This window comes from Calonectris borealis, chromosome 4 (assembly GCF_964195595.1).
Source record: "Calonectris borealis chromosome 4, bCalBor7.hap1.2, whole genome shotgun sequence".
NCBI classification, from domain to species: Eukaryota; Metazoa; Chordata; class Aves; order Procellariiformes; family Procellariidae; genus Calonectris; species Calonectris borealis.
Window position 1 is genome coordinate 29,587,140 of NC_134315.1, and position 27,761 is coordinate 29,614,900.

At 40.9% G+C, this 27,761-nt stretch overlaps 1 protein-coding gene and 1 long non-coding RNA gene across 2 annotated transcripts in view; both read left to right on the forward strand.

Annotated features, from left to right (window-relative positions):
- The window catches only part of GABRB1 (gamma-aminobutyric acid type A receptor subunit beta1), a 137,520-nt gene extending 110,755 nt beyond the window's left edge, over nucleotides 1-26,765 (forward strand). The window contains exons 6-9 of the mRNA XM_075149012.1: nucleotides 17,285-17,422; nucleotides 17,528-17,680; nucleotides 18,957-19,207; nucleotides 26,263-26,765. Coding sequence (XP_075005113.1) covers nucleotides 17,285-17,422; nucleotides 17,528-17,680; nucleotides 18,957-19,207; nucleotides 26,263-26,610 — 890 coding nt within the window. The 3' untranslated portion in view covers nucleotides 26,611-26,765. The remainder of the gene's footprint in view (nucleotides 1-17,284; nucleotides 17,423-17,527; nucleotides 17,681-18,956; nucleotides 19,208-26,262) is intronic.
- On the forward strand, nucleotides 20,368-21,777 carry LOC142081825 (uncharacterized). Its single transcript, XR_012673490.1, has 3 exons — nucleotides 20,368-20,681; nucleotides 21,177-21,332; nucleotides 21,453-21,777. It is a non-coding gene; the product is annotated as an uncharacterized LOC142081825 (long non-coding RNA).
- Nucleotides 26,766-27,761: the final 996 nt, after the last annotated feature.

Genomic DNA, 27,761 nt, shown 5'->3' on the forward strand with positions numbered 1-27,761 from the left:
ATAAAGGAGCAGAGAGAAGGAAGAGGCAAACAACCAGGGACAGTAGCATCAAACTGCTGCAGCTAAATCACCCAGAGCTTGTCTGTCAGAGACTTCTGACTGCACACAGCTGCCCCACTCTAGCGTCCTTCATTGCAAATACAAGAGCTGACCTCACCGCACCGCATAGAAGATGGGACGGGATACTGTTATTACTCTAATACTCTTTGTCGCTTTGAAGTTGCCAGTATCACAATCACTGTGTGACCTTGTGGACTAAGCTTGCACCTGGCTTTCACTCAGCAGAAAAAAATGATGTGCCGACAGCACCACTTTGACAATAAATTAAATCCCTATTTGGGGTTTCTCTTCCAGCATTCCCCGAACTTAAGTGAAAGGTGTTTCACTGTCACAAGAGAGGGAGGGCCAGGCTGCGCTCCAATTTGGCAAAAGTTATTTACTTATTGGCAAGCTACTATCTGTTTTACAACAGGTCCGAGCAGATTATCACAACTGTCCCTTTGGTCTCAAAAATCTGTGTCTCTATGACAACTGTACTGCTGCAGCATGATTCAGGGATCGACACTGCAACAGTGAACCATGCGTTAGCCTTGTCAGTAGCCCTCTTAGAAACCACTTCGCTTGTGTGGGTGAACTGAACAAGCCCACAGAAACCTGAACAGAGCGAGTCGGGGAAGAGAGGAAAATTTATTTAATCTGCTACAGTATAGAAAATGGCAATTCTGCCTTGACTCCATTGCTTTTATGGCTGTCCCTGCTTCATATAAAAATAGACCTAACACTAAATATATGTAATGCTTTGATGAAAGCACAACCAACTTAAAGTGATATTGCCGTGAATCAACAAAATACTCCACTTAAACCTCTACATAGTTTGTTGCCAGAAAAAACAACAACTGTGTTCATACCTAAACATTCATTATCATCTCTGTTGGCACAGAGTGGTCTGACAGAATGGGATGTGAACAGGTTTATCACAGCTCCCTGCTTGAGACAAGATCGCATTGATCCAGGGTACGATTGCATTTGAACTAGCAAGGATGTAAGAACCTACACCTCAAACAAAAAGGGCTATTTTTGTTAGAGATTAAAAACCTGTCTTAAATCCAAGCTTTCCCAGACAGCTTTTCCTTTGCCTATCTGCAAGCAGCAGATATCAGTAATTTATTCATGCCTGGCAATAAAAATTCACTAATGAATATGACTGTGCTGGTACGTGAGGCAGCAGGAGCTTTGAGCTGGATCCACTCATGTCTTTTCCCTAAAGTATACAAAATCACTAAAAGGGCATCTGGTCTCATCCTGCTTCTTCTCACCAAGCATATCAAATTACTTCCACAGAAGGCATAATTCCTCCTCTTCCAAAGGATCTCGTTGCTCAGAGTATTCTAAAAACCAGTTGCAAGGCCCCTTCCCAGTTAAAAAAAAGGCTGGAAGGATGCTCAACTCTATGCCTTTTTTAAGAGATTCTGTCTTTCTGATTTTTCTAATGAAGGCAGCTCCCACCCCCCACAGTTGCTTAGGTTCTGCCACATCTGTAAATGAAGAGCTTCTCTCACTCACCCGCCTGTCAGACTCCCCCTGCTCCCCCATGAGACGTGTCAGCCATGAACCCGTGTCCCAGCATGTGTCGCTTCCCACAGGCCCTGCGAACCCTGGGGGAAAAAAACTCTTTTCCTCCACTTTGACTTGTCTCTGGTTATTACAGTGTAGTGCTGGGAATAAGAGCTCTCTTTTGCTTCTGGCCAATTCCTTTAACTGCTCTAAAATACATACTCAGCCTTAAATTCCTTTCAAACTTGGTGGACTATGAAGAGAGAGAGTGAGGTATCCGTTCCAAAACTCAGGTCACTCAACCAGTGGGATCTTTCTGAGATTAACTCTCTGAATGCAAAAGGCAGAGGAGTTCCTGCCCATCTTGACTTAATCTACCAGCTATAAGTGAGACGAGGTTCTTAGCATTTCACCCAATTCACAGCATTCACAATTCACCAGTGTGCAGGTGGGTCTCCATCCATGCTTTCTTCTGTATTCCCATTGCTGCCTGCTCTATGACATGTACAAAATGCCTTATTTCACAAGGGCTCTGCCATTTCACAAGGATCAAATGCCATATTCAAGCAACTAGATCACACAAACCCTAGCAAAAAAATAGTGAACACCAGAAAAACAGAAAAGCACGCTTTATCACAGCGCACTCATAAAACAAGCAAGACTACTATAGGAAACATCCCAGCAAGAGCGGGAATGGACATCAGCACACACAGGCTGCTGGTGTGATCCCATATACTGCCCATCGGGACAGCAAAGTTACTACTCTCTGAGCAACATATTTTGCAATTTGAAACACACTTTAATCATTTCTAAAAATGTTCAGATAATACACCCTAGGTCACTCCATATACCCTACACAGAATACACACCTGAGCTTGTATCACTGCAAATTCACTCTCAGAAGGATCGCCCATGGAGACTCTGCACGCACACAGCAATCTGTAGATCCACATTAACTTCTGACATAGCTGAAATGCCATCCTTCTGAGCTGCAGAGAACATGCTGGCAGCAAAACAGGAGTGGTTTTAAAGTTATGGCATGAGCATCCACAGCAGCAGATTTAAACCTCCCGGGGACAGAAAGACTAGCACAGAGCTGTGGAGCTGAGCAAGTTGTTTTTCAGATACTCTGAGAGGCAGATTCACAAATAGTTTGTTGATATTGAAACTGAGAAATTAGCCAAATAGGACTGTATGTTTCATTTTTTTCACATCAAAATTTAAAATGTATTTTTGGCTCAGTTTAAGTCATTCCTTACCGCTCATCTTTTAAGTCAGTCACTAAGCTAAAATAATTCATTCTTCACAGTACACTAGTGTTAAGCCACAGCGACAGCTCTGTTTCCACACTTTGGGAAGATTTCTTTCCCCAGAGGCCTATAAACCAGTTATTTTACTTTCACAATGTATTTTCACACTGCACACAAATTTAGAAGTTACTCAGATGCTGATAGTATAGTCTATAGGACTTTCCCTTTTTATTTTCAAAAAGATGGAAAGCTTGTCTCTATATGGATGCATAGATTCTAATAGCAAATACTTGGCACTCAATGATTTCAGTGCACGAGCACATTAAGGTATACCTTAAGCACTTTTCTGTTGCACACAGAGGAATGCAGAGTTATTGTCACCGACTGCTCTTCTCATTTTAGTGCGGTCTCAGTAGCCCCAGAGGTACAGGGCCCAGGCTGTCCCCTGGTGACCGCAGAGGACAGGAAAGCTGGGGCTGAGTCGCTTCCCAGCACAGCCTCACCAGGTCTCAGTCTTCAGCCTCTGACAGCCCCCAGGTCAAGGGAACAGCAAAAGGAAAAGCTGGGCTCGCTCTTCAAAAATAAACGTTCATTTAGGGGAGCGGCTGATTTCTCTGGAAACAGCTGTGCTCTTAAATGACTCTATTTCTGCAGTCAGAGCAGCAGGAGGAATAATCCCTGCACCTGGTCACACCACATTTTTGGAAGAGCTGGCCTATTGTGCTTTGAGATAATGCAGTTGTCCTAGGATGTTACAGCCATAAGTACAGTTTATGTATTTACTTGTCTTCTGACAAGGTGTGAATTACCGTATAAACCAAACAAAACCCAGAACAAATTGGAAGATTCTGGTACTCATGGATTCACTTCAATTTGTGAGAATGAAGCCTTGCCCCAAACGCATCCGAGTTTACAGATATTATAAATCTTGAGAAACTCTCTGTTCAGTGCCTATCCACTCTGTGTCTTGATCTATACTTATGGCTCCTTGACACTGCAATAATACAACTAAACAAAACACAATGCCTCAAGTCTCAAGGTGGAAAGACTGCTTACCTGACCTGGGACAACATTAACATGAAGCAGTCTTATTAAGTGGGCAGTACGCTCACATGCGAGTCCTCCAGCCCTCAGGAATCTACTCTGCAGAACTGAGAACAGAATTGAGTCCTTCAGATAAAATTCTTAATGCTTCCTCCATTAGCTTTCTGCTACCACTTCTAACAGCTTTATTTATTTATTCGTCTTCCTCATAAACTTAAAGCAACAAACATTAAGTGCAAGAGCAGACTGTACAAAGAAACATCAGTCATTATGAGTAAACCACAGTCTGTGAGAAACTTCAAGAAGAAAACATTAAGCATTTCAGTTGTGTTTTAAGAGTTCATTCATACTGATATGATTTTTCACTGAATTTATCTTTTCTGATGATTGGCAGCCCTCAATTCATCAGGCGTCCCCAGAAATGGAGTACTCCCACCTGGAGTACTGCATCCAGCTCTGGAATTCTCAGCTCAGGAAAGACATGGACCTGTTGGAGTGGGTCCAGAGGAGGGCCACAAAAATGATCAGGGGGATGGAACACCTCTCCTATGAAGAAAGGTTGAGAGAGTTGGGCTTGTTCAGCCTGGAGAAGAGAAGGCTCCGGGGAGACCTTATTGTGGTCTATCAGTACTTAAAGGGGGCTTATAAGAAAGACAGACATTTTAGCAGGGCCTTTTGCAACAGGACAAGGGGGAATGGTTTTAAACTAAAAGAGGGTAGATTTAGACTAGATATAAGGAAGAATTTTTTTACAATGAGGATGGTGAAACACTGGCACAGGTTGCCCAGAGAGGTGGTAGATGCCTCATCCCTGGAAACATTCAAGGTCAGGTTGGATGGGGCTCTGAGCAACCTGATCTAGTTGAAGATGTCCCTGCCCATGGCAGCGGGGTTGGACTAGATGACCTTTAAAGGTCCCTTCCAACCCAAACTATTCTATGATTCTATGAAATAGCAGCACCAAGTTTCCCAGACTGCCAGCCCACATCTCCCCGGCCGTGCACGAACCACCCGTGCAGAGAGGTGCACATTTATCTCCCTCAGTCTTTCAAATACCCATTACCATTGGAGTGCAAGCTTGGTTTGTACAAGGAACAACTGTCCGTCAGCATGTAGATGGAAACTGAATTGGACAATGATTCATTTCACATGAGACACCGGATGCCAGGATCAGGACTGCGTATCCATAGTGCTGATGGCCAGGGAAAATGGAAAGGCTGCAGGGTAACTCTAAGTACAGATCTGAGCTAATGAAGCAGCACCTAAAGGTTGCTAGATTGCTATCCAGTATATCTGTTCCTGCTAGTGAGGTGCAATTTTTGCTAATACCCTCAATGACTGACTTTTAACTCAGAATATATGGCTAATCTCAGCAATCTATCTCCATTCTCATTCATTTATATTCTGTAAGTGCCTATGAACTAAATTACCTACGGAGAGTTCTTCCTGAGAAAACACATGGTTATTTAACATATTATCATTTCTAATCCAAACCACACAGACCATGACTGCCTTATTTGAATTCACGTTTAGGGTCAAAGCAACAGAACCTGTAATTCAAATATTTCACACACTTACTGTGGGCAGGAATTTGTATCAACAAGATTAGGTGCACAGAAAATTATTCAGCATCCTTTGACTGTAAAACCTTGGACCTTCTCTCTCTATGGAGCGCCTGCCCCTCCATTAACACCTTGTATTAGTCTAGTAATGAGAGCGTACCGCATGTCTGCCTCCACACAAAACTGCAGATACTAAGCAGACTTTGTACATCAACCACCTAAAAAGCCTGTTCCTTGACTTTAGCCTACGCTTTTAGCCACAGAAATCCCCTACTCATTCTTTAGTGCTTAAGGAAAAATGGCAACCATAGCAGTATCACAGACACCTTGGTGTCCAAGAAGCCATTCATCTCCTCAGTGCAGGACTGTACTCCGCTCCTGAACCCAGCCTGTTCATTGCCCAAGGGAACATGCAACTTGCTAATTCTGATTTTCAGCCCAGGCTGTACAGTCATACCAGACTCGTAAGGCCTAACATTTCTCTACATACCCCTGTCTTTGGCTTATCATTGATTTGGTGAAATTAATAACACAACATGTTGGTAAAGTACGCTATATTCCTTCTATACTTCCCCTTTATGCATTTCAGGTCTCCCTACAAAATGGAGATGGATTGATTTTGTATAGTATAAAAGTCTATGGATGAAAAATGGTGTATATTTTCTTAGTAGTAACAGAATTTCGCTATTTTCTACCATAGTTTGCTATTTTGTTCCTAATCTTTGCTAGCACAAATTCAGTCTCAGCAGCAAAGGCAGCCCAAAAAGTGCTGGTAGCTTGCACTTCTTAGTCCAGCTGTGAACTGCAGTATGTGTCACGATGCTTAAAATGATGCTGGCTTATCTCAGTGCCTTAGCAGAGGTAAATTTTCTCAGGAGAAGCCAATGCCAATGCCATGACTGGGAGTCATTTCTATACAACCAAGACCAGAATTCAGACTGAAGCTCCTTTTTTTTTTCCTGTTACACCTATAAATCTATTACCAAGTCCACATCTGGATGTACTTTCCCCTAAGTTTTGGTTCTTTGTAGGACTTTCTTGCTCCTATTTCTTGGCAGTACAGAATTGGTATTTACCTATGGTTACAGAACTAAAGTGGATCGGTGACAAAGTTTTAAAACAACGGTCAAATCTACACTTCCTTTCATGGTCTTGTAACAATGTCATAAAGAACAACATGGTATTTTTCAGGCAAGGCTTTTTCCCCAGTGAAGTATATCGATTCAGTAACATGCAACAATTTTGGCAAAATATGCATGCAGAAAAAGTGTAATACGTGCACAATACCTGTGCATTGTAAAATATATTTTCTAAAAAGAGTCAATATTTCATTTTCAAAAGTCAAAATAGTTGGTATTTTTACTTGAAATTAATTTTGTTTAGAAAAGTACTTTTTTTCACTCATTCTTAATTTTGTCTGAATGAAAATTTTCATGTAGCTCAGTATAATTTTAAATCTTTCTACAATTGCTCATGAATTGAAAATTCAGCTACTTACATAGTCAGAACAGTGAGTGAGACCACCATGAAAACTTCATTCTCATTGTTTATCTAAAAAGCCCAAGTACAGTGGCCTCGTATTTGCCTCCATATTTACCTCTCTGAAAAATTTACACACCTAAATTAAGTAATTAAAATTTTAAAAGGGTTTTCACCATCTCAGAAAGGAGACCGCAATATTGCATAGAAATATAAGGTGTACTTGTAAAAGCCATGCTGGCATAAGTAAGAAACACAACACGTCCGGATTCATCCGCAGTCTGAGACCTGTTGAAAACAGAGACCCTACAGCCTTAAACAAGAGCAGGTTTTGGCCTGACATGCTGGAGCACAAACCAGATGGACCTGGATTTCAAATGCCTTTTTCACCAAGTACAACAGCTGTATCTAAAATTGGGGGAGTCAGCCCGGCAACAAAATGAGAACACTTAGGAGTAGATCTTAATTAGTCAAACGAAATAAGTGCTCAAGGGCAAGATCTGTTTACAAATACGAGCAGACAAAACTATGTACCATGCAATATTGACTGAACTAAATTAATTGAATGCTAAGCAGCTGGACCTCTGTTGCTAATGTTTACATAATGTGCTTATAAATAGTGTTGTTCTCTTTCTAACTTTGTAAAGCAACTCAAGTCAGAAAAAATTTCCAGGATTATGGCTCAGACTGGGATAGCCACGTATTGTACAGCAGCTCCAGATGAGAAAGGAAGAGGAGGAAACTGAGGGGTGAAAAGAGTGATTTGCATCGGACTCTACATAAAATGTGCTCCTGACAGCACTGCAAGCAAGTTACCTTAGTCTGGTTCGTGTGAAGGTGTGGAAGTCCTCTGAGTTAGCAAAAGAGGTGAGGGACTGCAACACTGGGCTTCCAGGAGAGGTCAGGTCTCTCTCAACACGCCGAGGTCTCTCATCCCGAGTCAGGCACTCCCAGTCTGTGCTGCCAGGACTGGAGTAGAAAAAATTTGTGGTCTGCATTTTGCTGCTTCTGAAAATGTTTTTTTTTCACTCCTCGTCAAACCAGGGGGGAATGAAGGGTAGAAGATAAAAAGAAAGAGGGGGGGGGAAAAAGCAAACAAACCTCACCACAAGAGGTCAGGACCTTTGGTTCAACTTTCTGCAGATTGAGATACAGCTGGTATAAGTGTCCATGCAAAAGGAGAAGAAGAAAGGGAGAAGGAGAAAGCTCAGAACAGATTCAGGAAAAAGGCATCTCAGAATGAAAGCAAGAGAAGACGACTGGGATTTCTGACACTCGCTACTGGAAAGAAGCAACCCCTCTCTTCCCAGCTCCAAACTCTCAAGGACAGTCTGGTACCAGAAGCAAGTGAACCTGGATGCAAGGCATGGAAACCATTGGGGTTAATCTCCTCATGCATAGCCTCTGCCGTGATGGCTGTTGGCTAGACTTTAGGCAAGAACACGATGGTGTGGCTTCAGAACTTTGCTGGTTTCAACCTCTCAGGAGAAGAAGATTCAGGCAAAGAAGCAAGAAACGTGGAAGCAATTGAACAAACAGATCCTCAGCAGTTGTAACTACCAAAGTAACTAAAGTACCTTTTTAAAATTTCATGCTTCAGAGCCACTCAAACTAGATTATAAGATGAGAAACTAGCTAAAGATCTGTAGAAACTGATGTATGATGGCTGTACTTATCATGGCTGATCTGTTAATAGCAGTTGTGCATCTGTACGTTACATGTACAATTACGCAAGTATCTAGTCTGCACAAGAAGACACCAGTCACAAGCACATACTGCACATTTGCTTTGTTAAAAAAGTTAAAAAAGCAATATCATTGCTGCTAATTTTGAGACAACAGGTCATCAAAATGTCTCAAGTCCAAAGGTAAACCACTGGCACTGCTTGCTAAACATTTGCTTACAAGAGACCTCTGAGTTTTCAGTGACATTTTGGCCATGGAGTTACTATGGGCAGGTTGCTTATTACTACAGAAAATGCGTGGGCATGGACAAGGTTTTCTAATTGCAATTTAATTTACATGAATTGCACAAAGATGTGTAGAGTCAGAGGCTCTCAACATCAGGTTAAAAATCATCACTCCGGTGATGAAGTAAAAATATGAGTTGTAAAGGTGAAAGTCATGAGACGGGCAAATCAGGCTGCAGTGGCACATGTCAGACCCTTAACTGCTGTACTGTCTCAGATCAAACATCTATCTCACCCATCATCTCATCTCTAACAGTGGCCAGCAGCACATATCTATGAAGCTAGAACAGAGCATAGGATATACGTTCTGATATTTCCCCAAGTAAACTCCTCCAGTAAGTGTTCTCCACTTTGCTACCTCAAGTCAGAAATAATATCATTGTGTTTAATAACCTGGATAGATTTTCATGCTGTGAATATATGATAGCTTCTGAACAAGCGTAAACTCCTGATACTCGCGTCACCTTGTGCAATGAGTTCTGCAGTTTATCTGTACATTGTATTCCCTTTTATTTCTTTCAAACTAGCCACTAGACACACGATTTGTTGCTTTCTTGGTCTGGAAGTGTGAGGGATTGTGAATAATCATGTCCTGTTCAAGCTCACCATGCTAACTTAGGATCTTACAGACTTTTGTCATAACGTTCCCTCAGCCACCTTACCTCCAGCCTGAAGAATCATGACTCAGTCAGTCCTTCCTTCAATGGAAGCAAGTCTATCCTTAATCATCTCTGTGGCCCTTCTTTGTAGCCAACTTAGTACAGCTATTTTTGGGACTTACTACTGGAAGGAAACAACTCCTCTTTTCCCAACTCCAAACTCTCAAGGAAAATCTGGTTTTGGGAAAGAAAGAAAACTGCGTATAATAGTCAAGAAATAGCACAACATGAATTGGAAAGCATATAAAAATGCAGAGAAAGAATTTCGCATTTGCTCTCCTTTCCTTTCCTAATAATTCCTTGGTTTGTTTTTTTATAGCTAGTGAGAATGAAACTCTTACTAGTGGACAGGAAAAAAAAAAATACCAGTATGTCTTATAAGAGGTACTCTTGCACATGAAAGCCATACTAGATAAAACATATTAATGTGTATTTCTGATTATGCACTGCATTATGTCTATTTTAGTCTCAGTAGGTCCTTTGACATCACTGGCATAATCCAATAGAAGGAGACAAATAAACCGGTAAGGCATTTTCAGCACAAGTCTGACTACTTATCCAGAAACCTTAAATGTTTCCATCTATTGAGACTACAGTGATACTGAGAAGTCCTGCTGTGTTAGCCATTAAAAAGATATTAAGCAAAACCAAACAATTCCTCTCCCAAAGGACTTTCAACCTTGTATCAAGTCTTACTGGCAAATGAAATTTAAAAAGTTAGAGGGGCAAGAAATGATAACAAGTAACAATGAACCAATATTAAGGGCGTTTGCACAGTAAGGCAAGGTTATAATTCACTCTCTGAACCAGATTAGGATGTTGCAAGAGTGACTTTATGCTGTAATAACATTTATTCCTGAATAGGAAGTGATGTCTCCAACTGGGATGGAACAGATTGCCCCATAGGTTAAATTTATTTTTATTTGAGAAACCTTCTTAAATAACTGACAATTTGTAGTACTCCAGCAGTCTAACCAAGTTTTCATTAGGGTCAGTATTGCTTAGGCTAAATTCTGACTCATATCCCCAGTTACAGTCTGCCATCTGCCTATAGAAAGTATTTCTCAGTGAAAAAAAAAAGTCACTTATAGATACAAACACCCACTCGAACACAGGAGGCAGAGAGCCTTTTCAAGCAATTCTATCACCTTAATGTTAACTAGTGACATTGCTTTCCAAAACACATCTTCAGATCTGCGGTGCCCTGTTCATATGTTGGGTTTAAGTTGAAATAGTACAATAAATTTACCACTGTATGGACCAGCTCGGTGGTGTATGGAAGAAATGCTTTATCTTCCTGTTTGAATACAGTCATAGGAATAATAACTGTGTGAAACAAGAAAAATTATGTTGTAAGAATACATTCAGCAGCGCAGACTAAGTTGTTAGGAAAGGGACGATCCAGTAGTGATAGAAGAGGGTTGGGTTCCAGCCTCGTGTCCTTACACAATGCCATATGATTTGCGGCACACAGAGTGGAAATATTCTTTTGAAATGCCCTATTTAGATTCAGATCCCTAAGGCAGAGACCCTGTTGCTGGGTGTTTGGGAGCTGCCTACCCTGGAGAATCAGAAGGAAAATGGAGCTCCGTTTGGACATCTCTGTGGAATTGGTAATACTAGTAGAACCATGACTTTATTTGTTAAGTTAATGTAATACAGATTTTTATTTATCCCAGAGGTATTTGAGATGGTAAGTGCTGGGGTGGAAAATAAAACAGCCTGGTGACATTAACATCTAATACACTGTTAACCTCGGCTATATCACAATGTCAGCAACATTTTCTAAAATGTTTTTTTCTGTGAACAGCAAGATTTATACATAACCTATTTCTTGCGGTGCTTGAATCTAATTACTTTTTAGATCTGTGGTACTTCTGCCTAAGTGTTCTCACTTAAACTCTCAGCTGCTGGTCTAGAAGCGAAAAAAAAAAAGAAGTGTTGGCACATCAAGGACTATATTATCATTTCTAGACATTATTTTCTAGGAAGTAGAAGTTTAATATCTTGAGCTGGGCAAGTAAACATATTTTAATGGTTTTGAAGCTGAAAAAGAATCTAGCAAGCAAACAAAGGCTTAAATAGATCAAATAATTTTCATGGGACCTTTATTAATTAAAAGAAAATCTTAGCATTCATTTATTATTTAGGTCAACAAAATCACACGCAGAAATCCTGGGAAAATTGTTTGATTAAGTGGGCTAGACTGCTAGGGATGTCAGCCCAGAAATCACGGCCATGTTTGCTCCAGAAATATCGAGCAAACGTGTTTAAATCCCAACGCATCCTCCGCATGAAGTCCCACCATTAAACACAGGCGCTGGCATTAGGCGACTCGGGCCCGTCACCGTCCCGAAACCCGGCTGTCCTCTAACCCACACTAATTGCCGTCCTGGCCAAATTCGGCAACAGGCGCAACCCCTTCGGGATGGCACGTTCGGGCCCGGCGAGTCGGGCTGCCCCCGGGCCCAGGCCCGGAGGAGGGCGGCTGGCAGCGGCGGCGGGCGGGGGGCGGGGGCGGCGCTCCGGACCGGCCGCCGCCGCGGAGCGCGGGCGCCCCCCGGTGGGGTCTCGGCCGCGCCGCCGGGCGTGGGGGGCACACGCGGGGCCGGGTCACGAATGGGTGGTTTTAAGGCCGCGTAAAGAATCACTGGCAAAGGTATTGGCAAAGGGTGATTTTAATAGAAATTTATAGAAACGTGACTTAACAAAATTTGATGGCAAGGTTCACTCTATTACTTGTTACATGGATTAAGTATACACAGGGGAAAATCGTATCAGAATTGTGTTGGAATGATTTGTACAGAGATTAAGGATAAAAGGGTAAAAAGGGGGACCCTCCCGTTGAGTCACAAGGTTCAGAAAAGATCCGACTGGACCCAATCTTAGTCTCAGACTTGGACAACGGTTTGTGTCTAATACAAAAAGGAATAGGAAGGCCCTCCCGTTGGGTCACGAGGTTCAGAGTAGACCCCCTTGCTTTCTAAACTCCTTCTCAGAGAGGAGCCTAGGTGCAGCTGGATCTACCCTTAGTCTCAGACCTGGGCAACGGTTTGTGACTAAAAGGTTAAGGGTTTTAGCAGCAACTTAGAGTCTTACAACACTTAAACATTAATCAATCTGACAGCTATACAAAGAATTACTCGAGTTACTACAAATACTAAAACAACTTAACTACAGATTATACTTGTTAGTAACTGTACAGATAAGCGCACAAAAAGATCTAGATCAATCAATACATATATATATATATATGCAAATGAATATGGTACCAAAGCTAAACGAAAGGCCTAGAGTTAGCTAATTTATAAAGGCATACCTGTTAAAAATTCCCGTCGAGTCCCGTGAAATAATCACGCTAAATGCCTTGGCATTTCCCAACAGGCGAAGAGTTGAGCCCTGAGGAGTGTTTCAGCCCAAGTCTCAGTGATCCTCCGAGTATCGCAAATTCAAGTTTGCGAACTCTGAGAGGCGTCCCACTCAGAGGGAGATTCTGGCTGCAGCCTGCTGCGGTCCAGGAAAGCTCAAAGGGTCTCACTTGGTACCGCTGTTTATAGGTTTGCAAGATGATTGGCTTTAGTCATCAGTAAATTTCCATTTTGGCTACTATCCGAGGTGGTCCAGGGTAGTAATTATGGTATTGTTTCACGGTAACAATGGTATTGTTCCACTTGAGCTATGATCCAGGTAGGGAAAGCTTCAGAGCCATCAGAGATGACAAATTATCTCTTTTTTCTGTTCCCTACCTTGATCATGTAGCTAGTGTCCCTGGTACGACCAGTGTTGTTCCCCACCTTAGCCATGCAAGAGCACTTGGTACGGTCAAGGGACGCTTAACCACCCAACTCATACACAATGGCTAAAGCTTAACAGAAGGTTCTGAGATCGTATCGTAGCCCAGAGGAAAAGAGGGGGGGAGGAATGCACCACCACACCAGGGGAGCAGAACGCAGAGCAGCCAGTGCGTGCGTTGAGAGCAACTCCCACAGGAGAGGCTGATTCTGATTTTTAGGCAACGGGCATAACTGAATTAGATTAACTCATGGTATTAAATCAGTTAAATGTTGTTGATGACACGGTCTTCTATAGTTGGGGAAATAATTCTAGACTGCTGCAGGTAAAGTTGCAACCACTCTTGACAGCTATTATGAACATAATTGAAATATTTCAGGTTCCCAATATTTGGCTTCTACGAAATTTGTGTTCAGACATTACCGTCCAGTTGTAAGTACTGCTCTCTCTGTCACAAAAGCAGAAGCATCCCTTTATGTACATGGATATGTACGCAGAGGGAAAAGGATCACATGGAAAAAAAGCTGCCGAGGGAATACCTGGGCAGTACAGATAAGTTCAGTGAACAAATCAGCGTGTTAGAGTTGGCCACTGCACAGACTAGACCTCCTTTTTCTATCACTAAAATAGCTTTTCTTCCATTGTAAATGTTAAAGGCATATGCTGCCAGAAATGAGGGTTTATCATTGCCTGCTAGCCAGAAGCTAATGCTGCTCCATATTGAATGTTTCTTAATTTATATCACTACGCCTCCTCACTTGAAGGCACTATCCACTTCAAAAAGGAGGAGTGATCCGTCCTCTGCTAACTCTGTTCAGAGCTGAGATCAGTTCCAGTCTTTAAACTGCAGCCAACTGTGTTCCTCTCGAGTTTGCTAGTTTGGAAAGCAAAAAGCAATGTCAACGCCTGTGGGACATGAGGGCCTCCAAGCCCTGCATCTGTGAGTCATCGTCAGCCATGAAAGCAGCACCTCTCACACACCTAGAACAATGCGCGACGCACGTAATGAAGGGCGTCACACAACAAAAATCATATCACGTCAGGGAATGGACTGCCTGGGGAGACTTTACACCTTGTTAGTGTCTAGCACAGTTATCGCAATGACTGTCAAGGAAATCATGATTGTACTGAGGTTCTCTCTATACAAAACCAGGGGAAGATGTTCCTGCTCAATTACTCTTCTAAAAAGAAAACTAACAAATGTGAATGCTCCTGACTGAAAAACATCACTATTCCTTTCTCATAATTTCCCCCAGCTTTAATCAGAGTAAATTCAAGGAACAAATCAGCATATTAGAAACAGCAGTAGCTCACACTAGATCCATTTTTTGTAGTATTTGGAAGTCTTTTTTAAGTTTGTAAAGGTTAAAGACATGGCCTGCCTGCAGTGCTGGCTTGTCATCAGCTGAAATCTTCCATGCAAGGTTCTTGCTTTTGGTCAATTGACTTTATATCCTTTTAGTTCTACTTTTCATTTAGTAGCCAAAGTCATAGAAACCTTTCCAAGACTAGTGAAAAACACATTTGCCTCCATTACAAAACTCCTGTAATCTGTTTTTCAAAGGTCCAGCATCACCACACGCTGTACCAATAACACAGTGCAACCCTTCTGTAGGATGGTGTGCCTGTTTTCTTTTTGAAATCTGTGCTGTGACATCCCAGGTACCATTTCGGTTTTAACAACTAAATCTACAATAATTCACCTTTGGGGAAGGGAATTTTTTCTGCAGTAAAGTGCCCAAACTATTCCGTCTTTTGTCAAGAAGGCAGAGACATTGCAGAGACGCTGGCAGAGGCTGCTTAAGGAGACAGTGAATAAAGTCCAGACTGGCTGAGCCCTGGAGAACTGTTCCTCTCTCTGCCCTGGGTCCCAGCGTGCTCCGGCCGAGGAAGCAGCACAACTGGAGCAAAACTGGAGGGAGGGGTGTGAAAAGGGCCCAGCTGATGATGACACAGAACAGAAGAATCAGGTTCACCATTTTCTTCCGAACCCTGAAGCAGAATCCAGGATTCTCACACGTAAACCTTCACCTGTGATTTTGCAGCAAGTACCGGTGAAACTTCTGGGTAGTGCTGCACCTTTCTTCTTTCTAATTCTAGCCCCTAAAGACAAAGAAATATCTATGACTGCTATCTCATGTAGAGGATGTCTGTGTGGTGTCTACAGATAGTCAATACCCTTTCAGTATGAGATGACAGCTTACTATTTCCTCTATTCTGCTGCATCTTTTTTAAAAAGGGAAAACATTCAAGAGAGATTTTTTATAATACAGATTTGCAAGAAAATTAAGTTAACACTTCCCTGACAGTCTTAGTCTTGGCCTTTAAAACAGACTTAGCAGTTTTCGTTCCCTCCTTCAATCATTCTGTATTACACCGTACATGTGGTTCATGTTGGCCCCGTGGTTTGTGTGCAACACCTTTAAAGCAGCTACTGAAGTTCCACTGTCAAGCAGCTACCTTGACCTTTTGCAATGAAAAGCTCGTGGCTTTTAACTGGAAGGCATGAAAATCAGCCATGCAGAAAGCCCAGTGTGACAACCCTAGGGTGGTTCATTTAAAAAAAATTAGCATATGTAATGGGAAGCACAGGAGTTTTAAGCCAACAGCAGCAATCCATATTGCACAGGTTAGTACGGTTTCAGGAGCAATTCAGATAGTTAGCAAACCACTGAGCAGTTCAGAAATAAGATATGTGAACACTTAACCTTGTTCAGCCCATCACTGTGTATTTGCATCAAAAGATAGCTGTTCAATAACTGTAGTCTTTCCAAGCAGTCCCTTGAGCTCAGCAGCAAGTCGTGAGAACTTCTCTGATTGTCACCAGGGAAACTACAGACCCGTTCTGCACGTGGTCAGCCTTCCAGAGATGAGGCTACTACCAGGCACTATCATAGGAAAAGACATCTCAGGACTAATTTCCCTAGCTAGAAATTGCATTACTGGTGCATATGAAAGGATGAGTTCCTAACTCTGTAGAGGCTTCTGATGCTACGGTTGGTTCAGCTGGCAAAACTACTGTCAAGTTTTCTAAAGCTTTGAGTTCAAACATATGTTTTTATTTGTTCTGTGTTACATGATTTAAACCTGATTAAATCTAACACCTGAAGGAAAAGTCTAAAAATAGATGAGAAATTGTTCTCTCCTTTGATAGATATCTGGAGAAAGTAGTAAAATGCAATAAATTGGAACCAGTTTAAATATTAGTTCAAAAATGTCATCAATTGTGAGATTTTTCTGAAACTCAGTCACTTCTGAGTTTAATTAAAATGTTTTTGAAAATGGTAACAATAATGTTAACATTCCCAGTGGTAGAACGGCAAATTCATTTTTAATTAGATGATAAATAATCAACATTGCTGTTAAAAGGAAAAAGAAGAAACATGCTAGTTCTGAAGTCAATAGGAAATAGTTCTGTGATCACAGAAGATCAAAGATGGCATGGTCGAATTAAAATATAAAATGCTGCGTGAATAGCAAAGGGATACCTACAGCTTTGACAGACAGGTAATAGTACAGGCACCTGAATTCTTCTAGAATCATCTTTGCCTCCACTGGCTCCAAACTCTGTATTTTGTCACAGCCTGCATAGGAAATCAAATGCAAAGCTGGGAACTGAACCTGGTTTTACTGTCAGAGCTCCTCCTAGAGAGTTTAAAAGTTTTGCTGATGTTATGTCAGTCCGTTGGTAAACTGAGCAACTCAAGCTGGAACGAAAAGTAGTAGTATTAGAGCTAGCTAAAAATTTATCATTAATCTTAAATCCTGTCCTTGTTTTCTGTCTTCTCCCTTTCCACACCTAGAAGCTTCCCTGGGTACAGAGGAGGCTATGTGGCTTCTGTATAACAGAAATGTCACACAACGGAAGGCTGAATTCCTGATTAACGGCAGCTCCTTCCACTTTAACCACAACTATTTAAGCCAAGTAATAAAGCAAAAAGAAAAATCAATAATTAAATTATGCCTCTGTTTCAGATGGATACACTACTGATGATATTGAATTTTACTGGAATGGAGGAGAGTCGGCAGTAACGGGAGTTAGTAACATTGAGCTCCCACAATTTTCTATCGTTGATTACCAGATGGTATCAAAGAGAGTGGAATTTACAACAGGTAAGCGCTGGCTAGTTAAAAAAGCCCCCCCCTCTTCCCCAACCCAGAAATATCAGTGTCTAACTTTTGTTAGGCATTAGTCATTATATGACTTCTTTCTTTCAGGAGCGTATCCTCGATTATCACTTAGCTTCCGGCTTAAAAGAAATATTGGATACTTCATTTTGCAAACCTATATGCCTTCCACGCTGATCACAATTCTGTCGTGGGTATCTTTTTGGATCAATTATGATGCCTCTGCAGCCAGAGTTGCTCTAGGTAACTTCTTTTCAAAATCACTGAACTACATAGATACTTGTTGCCTTTGAATATAGTAGCACCAAATCCATACAGCTGATTGCAGCAGCATTAATTGTGATCTTATACATGCAGCGTAGGGTCTTCGTTGTCAGGAAGGCAGGTGCATCTTGCCTACATCGGAAGTTCTTGCTCTGCAGTTAGGCTGGGATCCTGACTGACTTCCAGTTGCCATAATGGTCTTTGGATCAGGCCAAAAACTGAAGCGTAAAGGTCTAATTCAGGTATTTAAGGGTATCTACACTGTGCTGCATCAACATTTCATTGATGTTAAAAAGCGTCCTCTCAGGCCAGATGTGAGGCTGGAATGAATACACAAGGTCCTACTGATATCAGTGGAGATATACCAGCTTACACCAAATAAGCCTGTTTCACCTACGTAGTTGGTTATTCCCGTACCGTGTTCCTTCCTACAACTTCCCATAAGACCAAAATCTTCTGCCACCATCTGCGCTTTAAGGCAGATATGCTTTTCAAGTGCTAATGCCAGAAAGTCATTTTGTCCTACCTCTCTGTAAATTGAACTCATTACACTTGTGCCTAGAGCTATTATCTGTCTGATTGAAGCAGACTAAAAAATAATTTCATCCAGCTAAAAAAAAACACATACACAAAGAAAAAAAAAGAATCATGCAGTGATGGATAACACAATGAGATGGAAATACTTTACTTGCAAGCACTCCTTTAACAGGAAAAGCTCTTTTGGTACAAGTGTATATATCACTTTCTCTTCACCAAAGACCATCACTTTATCATAAAGCTTCCCTTTCTCCTTTCAATCCTCTGTTTTCAGTAAAAAGCTAGATACTTATCCCAGTTCCCCAGAGCGATGCAAGCTACCCTATGGGGTCAAGCAGGGCTACTACTGTAAATAAAGTGAGAAGCATTTCCTCACATAGAAAGAACAATGATCAACTCTTTGCTATCCAGGTCAGCTAACACCACATTCCCTAGCAGAGTTATTGTAAAAATTAAGGCAAGATGTACCAAGATAGCCTTTTGAAGGCTATTTCATTCACCCTCCGTTGCATGGAAAGCCAAGGAAGGTGCTATCAGCAGATCTGCAAGGATATCTTCCTTTCCAGTCCTGCAAAATGCATTCCCTTGGCTGTTAAGAATCTGATCACATAATTAAGCCATCTGCATGAGAAGTGCATGGTAAGGCTGCCATTACACCTCTCACGTTCACATGTCCTTCCCTGTCTTGTTACTCGATGTCTTTTTCTTCCTTTCACAGGAATCACAACTGTGCTGACCATGACCACCATCAGCACCCACCTCAGGGAGACCTTGCCAAAGATTCCCTACGTCAAGGCAATTGATATTTACCTGATGGGATGCTTTGTGTTTGTGTTCCTGGCCTTGCTGGAATATGCCTTTGTAAACTACATATTCTTTGGGAAAGGACCCCAACGTCAAAAAAAGGCAGCAGGCAGGGCAGGACATGCTACAGGCGAGAAGAGCAGACTGGAAACAAATAGAGTCCAGGTAAAATGTTCAAGATAACTTTTCAAACATTATTTCTGTTGTGACAATGTTGATGTATATGCAGTTTGAACATATATGCAAAAGCATTTAAGATTGTCTAGAGAAAAAGCGTATTTTAAGGAGATTACAGCAACATATGGTTTGTCCATCTTCAACTGAAAACAGAGTCAGAAACTACAGAAAATGCAAATGAATATTCAGAACGAGTATTTCTTTGCAGCACAGAAGAAATACAAGGGGTACAAGGAAGTTAAATATTTACCATTTCAACTGTATATTTCTTTGCTATAGAAGGTGGTATAGAAGCAATGTTTACTATATACTTCTTCTTTACACACAGAAACCTCACCAAAAATAGCAAGCAAAGACAGACACTGTTGTTTCAGTGATTCTTGAATGAAGCCCACACCACGGAGCTTCCAGGAACGCAAGGAGGATGCTGCTAGGTTATAACAGCTTTCACAGATGTCAGGATTTTTCCCTCAGGCTAAATTCAAGCAGACCACAGCTACCCCCTCTTAAAAAACAAGCCAGACAAACTCCAGGAAGTAATACTATGGACATCTTTTTTAACTTTAATTTAGCAGTACATCACTGAGCACTTGCAAACTCCTATAAACCTATTCTGTTTCTTTCCCAGTTTTTCAGAAATAAACACTTCCCTCAGGTGCATTTGGCCCAGTCTGACTCAGAAGAAAATACATATCCTAATGAGCCAAAAATTTTCTTCTGTTCTCTGCTTTTCTTACAATATATTACATCCAAGTATTAATGAGATCTTACCCAGGCTGCCCTATAAACTTCTGTACTGTTGTGGCCTGAGGTGATAGCATTTGGAAAAATCTGTATTTGAGCCCTCTGTTCAGCTTGAAGAATGAGACCAACACATCAAACTCTAACAGGTAAGACTTTAGCTTGATGGATGGTTGCAATTTCACATACATGTCAGGAAGTGCATTTCAGAAACTCTGATATTTTATTAGTTCTAGAGTTGTGTGTCTCGTGTCCCAGCAGCCACACCACTACAGCTAAGCATCATTTACAGAGTCGTCATGTCCTCAGTCTCAGTCAACTCATGAGGCCATTGAAAGTCCTTACCCGCATTCGCCTCCTGTCCCAATGCAATGCTTTATTACAGTGGGTGCACAAATTCAATTCAGGCTTGCAGCAGTCTCCAAGGTCCCACAAAGTATTGTCCTCCACAGAACAGAGGAGATAAGCCACCCCGTTACGGATTATTGTGTGCAGACACTGTCTATCCAATTCTATGGAAGATAAGGAAGGGAAAAAACCCAACAAAATCCACAAACTCTGACCAGCCACCTCAACAGCTCCTGAGATAACCCAGCCTAGGTGAGAAGCAGCACAGCAAGGCTTCATGATGAAGAGGGAAGCAACACTTCTTCTTGGCTGCATGGGCCCCAGTGCACTGAACTGAGTAAAGGATAAGAAAGTGTAAAGAATAAGAGTGCAGGTAAGCCTTTTTCCTACATATCTGGAGAGTTTGTTTAACTAACAAAAAGCCCTAATTCATGACTAAAAGCTTTTGTCTAAATGTTACGCTGGCAAAAATTACGCCGAGACCAGTACTCAGAATGGGATGGGAAGTGTTTACAACCACACTTGAACTTTTCAGAGCACCACATGCATACATCAGCATTTTTCTGACAGAAAACAGAAGGCATACACGCTTTGCACAAGGATGTGTAAGTGTTCACACTTTAGACTGCAATTCCATTCTGAGACTGAGAATGCTTTAAGTGAACAGACTACTTTCTGCCTGTACAGTGCAGGTTTGTGATTTTAGGTACGTGTATATATACACATACACGTAGATACACACATGTGAATGGATATCAATGGATTTTGTTATCCCACTGGAGATATATTGATGTGGGACCTTGAGAGCATTCATTTTACTCAGCATGGAAATGCTGATGTCCAACAGCTGTATTTCTGCCTTCGACAGGAAGAATGCACGTGACCGGAGCAGTGGGACACGCTAAGGTTATGTGATCTCTAGTGAAGACAACTCCCAATCATGTTTTGAAATTTTTCACTGGTGTTATGATGTCTGTACCAAAGCAGGGAAAAGGTTTTTTTGGAGCACAAAAGAAGTACAGCTGTAAGTATATACAGCTATAGGATATTTTTTTCCCTTTTACTTTTGACCCATACCACTTATCCATACAGGGACCTATAACCAATAGAAGATATGTAACAGTGCTTCCTCTCTTTGTGCCAGGTGAAGATATTGCTCATTCCCATCTGACGTACAACTCCCACGACTAAAAGAGTTCAAATTCTTTCACCAGATAACAAAAGCATTAGATGTGAGCAACACTCAGCAAACTGACCATGATATTAACACAGTATAGAGAAGACCAGATGGAAAATGAAGCCATACTGCTGTTTCATATGTGGCTGTTCCTTGCTCTACAGGCTGAAGAAGGTGGAATAAAGCCTCTCCAGTTTCACAACTTATGCCATTTTAATTTTTAATACACAAAAAATATTAATTTGTAGTAAACAAGCTTTCTGTTTCTCCGAATAAAGCATAAAGACTGTTTATATCTCCTTGTCCATTTGTCAAAGCTAGATGTCACTGAGGAAACCACCATAATTATGGATAAATAAGACAAGCCACCCAGCAAGAAAATATTTAGATAGACCATGCATGCAACTGCTTCTGTTTCCCCAGGCAATTATAATGTGAATAATCATTACACAGAAGATGTCTCTTAAGCATGAGAAAGAGGTAGGATGCAATCATAATGTGAGTGGGAAAGGGGCTGAGCCATCAAGGGTTCATAAATGGCAACACAAGATGGTCTCTTGCTCCCCAGTTCTGCACAGCATCACACCTTCCTTTCAAACCTCCTGTGAACCACAAAACCCCTGGGATGGAAAGCCAGGCTCCAAGGAAAACACACAATTTTCCAGTAGAGTGGCTACTGGAAGGAGAAAAAGGAGGGAGCACATAACCACACAACTAGCTCAACCTTCAATTAAATCCACACCTGAATAAGTACATCCCTGCTGAGCATAACCCATTTCTTTGCAGATAACACTACTGCATTTGTTCCAACAAGACAGCTTGTATGAGTAATATGGCCCTGAATCTTTCATCTTACGAGAAAGAAAAGATGTTTTTGTATTGAGACAAAACAAAAGTTCTTACCTTTTATCTCCCAACAGTTAACATAAAAAAAGTAGGTAGGTAAAAAGCCGTTCCAGACAGCACTAAGCATTTGAGACCCATCCTCTGTCAAGGAATGCCAACATGCTCTTCCCCTAGAACTGACTGCCTGCTTTTTATGTGGTCAACACAGGACTGTTGTTTTGGGTTTTTTTTATTACTTTAATTATTTTATACTTGCAATATCATTTGATGCTCCTAAGCAGGAAACTCATTTTCTAAGTAAACATACAAGCTGGATTATTATTGCTTTTTATGATGTTTCCTGAGCACACATCAAGGCTTTTCCATCACTGATGAAGATTCATATATGTGTACCTGTGCTGATTTAGGCTTCAGGTAGTTCCAGTGCAAACGAAGAATTAAAAATCTATAAACTCAATATAGATACACACTCAATATAGATACAAATGTCATTACAAGAAGCGTGACCACATACATGCATCTGAAGAATATTTAAACTTTGATAATTATACCAGATGACTAACACAACATCAGCTTTAGATGCTTTGACATCCTCCTCACATATTCTTCATGATATGTTCAAAACACAAAAAAAAAAAACAATTCTCCAGCTTTCTACAACTTTAGGTAAAATTTATGCATTGTACAAACAAGGCAAAGTGTATATGTTCATACAATCACACATTTAGGCTCAGAATATCTGTTAAGCAAGAAATCCTGTTTTCACCTGAGCAATGGTTGGTTTGTGTAATAAAATTTAGGGCATTCCAGTTAAAGAACAACAAGGTGGTATTTGAAAGAATAAATGCATTATATCTGAGCAAGGAAGAACTACTCTGGGCTTGATATGGCTCATCTTTCCTACCTAAGGAGGGGACTAAGATACCCTACTCTTAAGCAGGCAACCAGCTAGTAGGCCAGAAAACTGAGTGGACAGAGCCTTGTCTCTTCCATCCCCATTTTTTGTCATGCCATCCGATGCAAATGTGTCAAAGACTGTGTACAACTGCAGCACATACCTGCTGTGGGGAAAGAGCATCATCACTGAGACATGGGGTGGGATGAGTTAAAGCCTGCTGGCTATTTCTGATGCACAGGCTTCCTCCAGCACAGGACCAACATCAAGCCCCAGGTAACCTCCTATTAACTAAAGGAGAAACAATTTTAAGACAGAAAATTTACAGCTTTTACTGTGTACATACCTGCTGTTAATTCATTCTAACATTAACATAAACAAAACTAATAACAAGTATCTTTTGGGGATTGCTTAACAATTTGTACATTTTCCAAATTCCTAAGGGAATTTGTAAAGTTCCTATGCTTCAGTAACAAAACCTCAGCTCCACAAGTTTTAAGAATGTTTTGAAGTGAGCTTCAATAAATTCTGAAAGGGTTTTTAACGATGTGGGAAATTAACTATTAGTCCAGCTTCATGTCGCACAAGCAGAGAATTTGACCCAGGTACATAAGAAGAGCTTTTATACTTCTCTGAGCTAATTTATTCAAGACCAGTGCAAGGCCCTTTGCTCTGAATTGCAAAGACTGCAATTCAAAGACTGAATTGCTTCATGATGTATACAAATCATCCTGCCTAAAATGATTTAAATAAAAATATTTTAAAATATAACAGGTTCATTCATAACACTTAAAGCGGGAATTCATACACTGCTTGGCTTATAATAAACTGTCAGGGCATATTAGCTTAAGAAACATCCCTATGAATCACTTTAGATTGTAGGCAGTTATGAGTTGTCTTCACAAAAGACAAAGCATAATAACTGTTTAATGATGCTTGCACTACTGTTACTACTATTATAACACTAAAGTCAATTAGCTTAAACATTGGATTATGTAATCAAGACAGCTCAAAGAGCTATTTCGTAAAACTGGGAAGAAAAGGTTGACCTATCAAAACTTCTGAAAATTAAAAAAAATTCTCTTTTTACATAGAGACAACTCTGAGGTCGTTGCTTTTTCCACAGAAAATGTCAGAACTTAGGAGTAATGAATAGTCCCATAGTTGTGGCAGTCCTCTGGAGAGTAGGAAACCCTAGCTTAGATCGTCCTTCTGCTTAAATTTGAAGACTTGACCTAAAAAGTATAAACTGGGTAGCCCATATCTCAGGTAAAGATTGCAAACACCATACTGGTTTGTGACCAGCTGGCCTCTCTAACCCAGAATATGTGAGCTCTTCCTACCAAAACAGTGGTGGGAACTGGGAGGTTCCCACCCAATGCTCATTTCAGCATGTACAGAATCAGTTGCTAAACCTGATTAGAGCATTTTCTACCTGTGGTGACTTATTACTCCATTTAGAAGACTTTTTTCCCCACAGCTCTCTTGGGTGGCTTTTGTACAAATAGCCCCTTCACTTCTTTGTTTTTAGTTAGTAAATGCAATGTTTTCTCCTTCTGGCGATGGGAAGGAACATCTTCTGCACTGCCAGGTGGAACCGAGGCTTTCTCTGGCTTCCAGTTTTCTGCTGCGGCAACCCCCAGAGACCGAATTTCCCTGTGTGCTCTACTTGGAATTTTTTTCCTGAACATACTTCAAACCTGCTGTAGATTATTATACCATTTCCTAGCTCTGCTATGTCTTGCTAAAATGTAAAACTCAGAGTGTGAACAAAGCATTGCATATCATTGGTGCTTCACAAGACTAGATATTGTCAATAAGTAATTTTTTTTTCCTTGGTATAAAGGCATCCCCAGACAGACATGGTATAGATTGTAATATATATGGGGTAGGTCCAATGCCACAGTTTACAAAAAACAATTTTAATACTCAAGCCTCAAGGCAAAGTCTTTGAAGTTTCTTTTAAGAGGTCCTGATGTGTATTTCCCTCATATGAGCTACAGTGGATGTTTAAATGTCTGGGAATTTGAAACATATAGGAAGTCTTTATGGAGAAGGCAGGAGTCATCCTGGAAACACCAAAAAACTTCTCCTAAAAGAGGTTTTACTACAAACATGTAGAAAACTAAAGATGAGTAAAAAGGTAAATACTTTGTAGTAATGCAGCCATTCATGGTTAATTATGTTCATATATAAAAAAGGCAATAATATTAAAATATTTTATGTAAATATATATATATATGTTGTTTGCACCAGACATGTGCATACTGGTTGCAGTTTCCAGTTCTTTGCTCAGGTCTTTGCTCAGTGCCCTGACTAACTAACAGCACAAATAAAGTAAGTGATAAACATATTTGAAACAACTGCTTCTGGTAGCGATGTATAAAAATGCAAGCGAATGCGAGGATTCATTGAGTAAAATGGATTATCCTATCTGCACGTGAGCAAGTTAATGGTATGCTGTGGGGAGTAGGGATTTCCATCTCTGCCATATAGTAATTCTGCAAAACTAATTCTCATCACAAGTATATTACAATAACTGATAAAATGCACATGTACCTATATGTTCTTCATATGATGAACCCATTGTTACAAAACTGTTCTTGCAACTAACCTACAGCACTAAAATTGTGTAAAATTGACAGAGACAGCAATATTTTTTTTTCACCTTGAGTACACGAAAGCTTAGGGTGTCAGGTCACCAGACATTAAAACTCACTATTTCATAAAGACCATGATCTAAGTTAAAGATAAAATTAGAAAACTCTTACTTTACAGGGGATGAGATAACTAACTGATTGAAAAGGTCTCAGACCAAAGAGCTGAGTCAGAATGGAAGATATTTAGATGCCTAATAGATAATTTCACACCAGTTAGGAAAGTGTATTTTCACTTCCATCAATGCTATACAAGACGCGACTGTCACTGCAGCCCCAGGAGCACCTTGGCAGGAGAGCCAGAAGGTACCTGTCCATCTGGGAGACACTTTGGGCTGGCTGAGGAACTTGTCTAATTCATGTTCCTTCCTTGACACAGGTTGATCCCCATGGAAACATGCTGCTTAGTCCACTTGAAATACGAAATGACGTCAGCAGCTCAGATGTGTTCACGAGCCTCCGTGACCCCCGAGCCACCACGTACACGTACGACAGTGCCAACCTGCAGTACAGAAGAGCCACTTCCAGCAGAGACCTCTACAGTAGGAGCGCTTTGGACAGGCACAGGCTTCATAAAAAAGGACGCTTACGAAGAAGGGCATCCCAGATCAAAGTCAAAATCCCTGATTTGACTGATGTTAACTCGATCGACAAGTGGTCCAGAATGGTCTTTCCCATCACGTTTATTCTTTTCAATGTTGTTTACTGGCTGTATTATGTCCACTAATTTATGCAATAACGTTACCATAGACTAACATAATTAGACTTGCTTCTTTTCCTTCTCAATTTTGTTAACTCTGAAGAACGGCAGTAGCCATATTGTTACATGTTCAAGGTAAGATACCCCACCATTGAATACTTCCAGATTTAAGCTTTCAAAAAAAAAAAAAAACCCAACCCAAATCCAGCCTCACTACATTCAGATCAGAATAGTACGAATCTGCTCTTAAAGCGCATCTTCAGCAAAAGCGCTATACCTCTATTTTTACAGAGTTTGTGCATCACCCATGACCTTTCTGTATCCACTTTTACCTTTTTTTTAATAAAAAAAATTAGTCCTACTGTATTCCCACAGCAGCACACTTCCAAACAAGACCTTAAAACAACTCAAAGTAGTAGTCATGTCACAGTCTTTCAGCATTTAGTGTGTAAAGGAATTTGAAGAAATAACTGTTTGAAGGATTACAAGTATGACATCACGCATCATTTCAAAGTTAATAGTTATACTAGGAAGTATTTCCATAGTGTCTGTGAGAAGTATCACTCAAGGAGATGAAAGTCAATTCACATTTTCAGAGAGGCAGAGATCTTCAAAAGAATGAAAGGGCAGCAGAGACAAATTCCACTGAGTTTCCAACTAAGGAATCAGCTGATTGGACCGAACAGGAATTTTGTTATTTCCACAAAGTATCAAAGTTGAAATTGATGAGAACCATTGTGCCATCTGCAATTTTTTATTAAAAAGTAGAAAACAAACACGTGTTCATTCCTGGAAGCAACTACCGAGGGATACCCCAGCCCAAGAGCAGCTACTTTTCTTGGCTCCCAGGTTTCCTGTGGCTGGTAATTGCAACACATTCTCCCAAAAGTTGGCAGATGTCTGGGAACAGATCTGAGGAGACTTCGGCACACAGTTTCCTACAGATTGCCTTACTCCGCTGAAGAACAGGAGATACAGCTGAGTCTTACTGTACACTGGTGATGTTGGGTACGCTGCTCCTGAGGAGTTGCCTCTCCCCACCTGACTGACACAACCACAGCCAAGGAGCTGCAGGCAAAGTGCCAGCAAGCTGCAATGCAACTGAGGAGCAATAGGTCAGTCATCTCCTATCTGTAGCAAACCCATTTCCCTTCTCTATTGCCAGTTTTTTCCTAACA